The 4,273-nt window shown below is 44.0% G+C and overlaps 1 protein-coding gene across 1 annotated transcript; it reads left to right on the top strand.

Moving 5' to 3' along the window:
- The first annotated feature begins 2,291 nt into the window (after window positions 1-2,291).
- Window positions 2,292-3,624, top strand: LOC105039629 (uncharacterized). Its single transcript, XM_010915842.3, has one exon. It carries the CDS (start codon window positions 2,592-2,594, stop codon window positions 3,312-3,314), a length of 723 nt encoding a protein of 240 aa, XP_010914144.1. The 5' UTR covers window positions 2,292-2,591; the 3' UTR covers window positions 3,315-3,624.
- The last annotated feature ends 649 nt before the right edge of the window (window positions 3,625-4,273 follow it).

The following is a 4,273-nucleotide window of genomic DNA, read 5'->3' as shown; positions in this document are numbered from 1 at the left end:
CCATGTATCCTGAATTCAAGCAACTATGGGGGCCTCATTGGATTGTCAATGTATACAACATGGCGGCTCTGCTTTCCAAGGGATGGTAAATGGTTAATTTGTCATGGGAACATGTGATGCACAGAAGTATGGGATGCTAGGACTTAACCTGAATGTTCAGAACAATATTCAGGTTATATTGATAACCGTTGCTCCTTCGACTATATAATTCCTTGGGCTGTAATGTTCTATTCTACCTTTCAGGTCATCAGGATCTGTAGTCAGGATATGTAGGCTGTGTCACTGCTGGGAGTCTATGACTCTGGAGCAATTTAAGCTACATGGAATAGTAGGACGCATGCTAAAACTTAACCTGAATCCATTTATTTTGAGCATCTACGATATATCACATGCTGCATCCCGTATAGTGGCTGGCTATATATGCAATCCATGTTCATCAGAGGACTGCTACCGTGGAGGAGTCTCTGCATGCCAACTTTGATGTTTCTACCGGTATCTGAATGGATCATCTGCAACACCTCACAGTTTTGGTGCTCAGTACTCTGTATCTATGCTGGGATTCCAAATTTTGTTTCTGGCTGTAGGATTATTAGTCTTTGTGCTGTAACCTTGTACTTTGTTTCTTATGTTTTAATCTTAGCTTGCAGCTCCTCTTCTTACTAAAAAAACAAGCTGATCATGAATCAAACACCAACAAAAACTGTCTTTCAATTCACTTATCCTCGCAATAGAAGTATTTTTTACACTGAGAACCGGACTTAAACCGTGCGTCAGGGTATGTAGCATGGACAACGTCTTGAACTTACCTTTGGCTGGATCCCGATAGAAATCTAGACCAACCTAACATGCTTTGTATCTAGTGTTTTGGTGACGAATCGGATTTAATTATTGAAGTTGGATAAGATTTTGTTCCTCCTCGTGGTCCACTGTGCATCTGGGTTGGGTCCCATTGAGGTATGGTCTAACTGCCCTTGTCTGCTTAGAACCTTGAACCACGGCCACCTCGGCGCGTTCCTGTCAGCTGATTACTAAGTTTGAATATAATAAACACAGCACAATAAAGAAAGAACAAAAAAATATATGGTAACCAAATGGAAAGAAAGGCAGGTGGAGGCAACGAGGAACAAAGACGCGGTACAGCGTAGTCTAACAAAGCCAGAAGGACTTGACCTCCAACGAAGTGTCTTAAACAATCCTCAAATTCGTCCGTTCGTGACCCTGTCTCCACCTGTTAATTCTGGAAGCGGGAACACTTGTTCTAGAAAAAGGTGGGGCCGTCTTATCCGAGCAAACGTGGACTAGCTTACAAGGCTCGTCTAGCTTTCATGCGACAAAGGTGGGTTCCACCGCACCCTGTTTAAACCTTTGGGTCCAAGGAAAGAAAGATACGCAAGGACGTCAAGGTCACTCCTGGTTGCTGGGATACGACAAGGTCGCATAAATAATTTATTTAACGGAGATTTTGTAAGTTGTATACGCCAGCACGTCAAGATCACTGCTTTTAATGCAAATAGAGACATATTTCCATTATTTTCTGCTTTCGATTAATGTGACCATGACGCCCTTTCGCTGTTGAGATGATGATACAGTTATTAGTTATTACATACAAATCACACGCAATAACAATAAGATCAATTAATCAAGAGCAAAGTTTGATCTATTAATTAAAAGATTAGTTGTTGTGGGATATGCAGATTGTTATGATCGCTAGGGGTACAAGAGCCTCCCGACAAAAAGCATTTATCAAGGTCATTACCGGGAAAAAAAAAATGTCAGGGTGGTTGGAGGACAATTTTTATTTTAAAGGATTGATTTGAGACTAGAACTAATGATAGAGCACATATTGGAAGAAAACAGTGATATAATCTTGGACAAGAATGTAAAATTAGCATGCCACTTGTAAGCTAGTTCAGGACTACTGTTAAAGCAGTCTAAAGTGGTGGATTTTAGAATGTAGAAGGATCAAGGAAACCAATTGATCATCAAAAAAATAAACAAAAAAAAAAAAAAATCATAAAGTAGTGTCCTACTTGTCAGCTTGCTATATTTTTTTAACTTGCTTTTTCCATTCTTAACAACAAATCATTTTCAGGAAAAGAAGTGCATCCTCCAATTTAACCCTATTAATTTCAAGATTTTTTTTCCCAAAAAAAAAACTTAAGCGTGAGTCCTAGGATAGAATATTTAAAATAAGCGAAACTAAAGGTTGAGCAAATTAGTCTCAACTGCTATCTGTATTTTAGCACCATGACATGTTCTCCTATATTCTCAAAAAAAAATCCTTCAGAAAAGGACCAAGTCCAAGCTTCCAGACCCCCAGCATCCACTACGGCAAAGCATAGCCTTCCCTAGCTCGAAATGTAACCTTCTGGAAGACGGCAAGAGTTGAAATTGGGACGAAATAATTCGTAGTTACGGCAGATGTTTTCATTTTAAAACAAGTAAGACGGAAGGCACGACAATCCCACTCGCCTCTTTAAAGCCCCACCTTGCCGCGTCCTCTCTCCCCAACAAAAACTTCGACAATCCCCAGCATCAAAAAAAACAAAGCAAACAGGATACTCCCATTCCCTGTATCCACCTCTCTCACCATGGCGGCGGACCTCGAAGATAGGAGGCCCTCGACCTCCGACCCCGACGAATCCGACGGCGAGGACTCCGCCTCCCTCTCCCTCTCGCTCTGCGACGTCGCCTTGGATGTCCATGACGGATCCGACGGCACTATTTCCTCCGACGATGGCCAATTATCTCCTCCTCCTACTGACACTTTCGAGTTCTCCGGCGACTTCTCCGCCGCCGAGGAGATGTGCTCCGCCGACGACGTCTTCCACCAGGGGCAGCTCCTCCCTTATAAGCCCCCTCCTCCGCAGCCGTCTCCGAAGAAAACGAGCGATGCCCCCGCCCCCAAGATCGCTCCTTTCGATCACCGCCGGTCGGAGTCGCTCGACGGGATCAACCGACGCCGCAGCGGCGCGAGGCTCGCGGCTAAGTACCGGAGGCTGAGGAGGGCGGTATCTGATTCAGACCCGAGAGCCTCTCTGCCGCCGACGACACAACCTCCGGCGACTCCGAGGTCGCGACCGAAGTGGTATCTGGTCGTGTTCGGCCCTGTGAGGGTCCCGCCGGCGATGGAGATGAAGGACATCCGGAACCGGCAGAGGCGGCGGAGATCGACATCGGTGGCGGAGGGCGGCGGGTTGAGGTACGACGGGGGGAGACGCCCGTGGAAGCTTCTCCAGTCTCTAAGCTGCAAGGCGGCGGAGAGCGCCGCCGTGTTGCCGCCCCCCAGTGTCGTCTCGCGCGTGCGAGGGTGATCCAAGACGGGCTGGCAGTGAACCCTTTTGGGTCCACCGGTCTGGACCGGCGAGAGTTTATTCCCGGTTTTTCTTATGTACCCTATAGTCTTGGAAAAGGAATGGCATTTTCTTTTCTGAGTTCCTTAAGGTGCAGGGCATTAATCTGCGCCATTGGTGGTCAGGGGTTGCCTGAGGTACGGGATTTGTATTGAATGGACGACGCGACCCACGGATTTTAGACTTCAGATAATTCCTCAAGCTTGTGTGGTGTATTATGATTGCATTGGCATCTTGCTTTTAATTGAAGACTGAAATTTTGATTTGACAATTTACTCGGTACTTTCTAACTCGGCCGCAAAGTTTGGCAAGAATATATAAAGCAATTTGGCATAGGATGATGAACCCATGAGACTAGTATAGATAGAGGTCATAAAATCAGCATATCCAATTGCACCTTTGTTGTTGTTGTTGTTGTGGAGATAACATCTTTAATCTCACATCAATTATATATATCAAAAAAAAATATAATTTATATGAATTAAAATTTTTTTTTCATATAAAGCATCTTTTAAAAGTCAAAACTCTCTTCTACTGAAGTCCAAAAATTCTCAGACGCAAAACGGACAATACTTCATATATGCAGATATTGAGGTAAACCCAACCCCTTAACAGCAACTTGGCGCCATATGTAAGAATGCCTCCTGCCCATGCATACATACTCCCTCTTGATCGAGGGGCTAATGTTATAGAGGGACGGCATCTTTAGTCCCACATCAATTATATATCAAGAAAAAATATGACTTATATGGATTGAAACCTTCTTTCCCATATAAAACATCTATTAAAGAATAAAATCATGAAAATCCGAACGGTCAAGACCTACTGAAGCCCAAAGACGATCAAAACTAAAATAGATAATACCTTACATATACGAATGTAAAGACAAACCCAACCATCCGACTCCTTGATCACAATAC

This window comes from Elaeis guineensis, chromosome 1 (genome assembly GCF_000442705.2).
Source record: "Elaeis guineensis isolate ETL-2024a chromosome 1, EG11, whole genome shotgun sequence".
NCBI lineage: Eukaryota > Viridiplantae > Streptophyta > Magnoliopsida > Arecales > Arecaceae > Elaeis > Elaeis guineensis.
The sequence above is the reverse complement of the archived record's forward strand: the minus strand, read 5'-3'. Positions and strand labels throughout refer to the sequence as shown.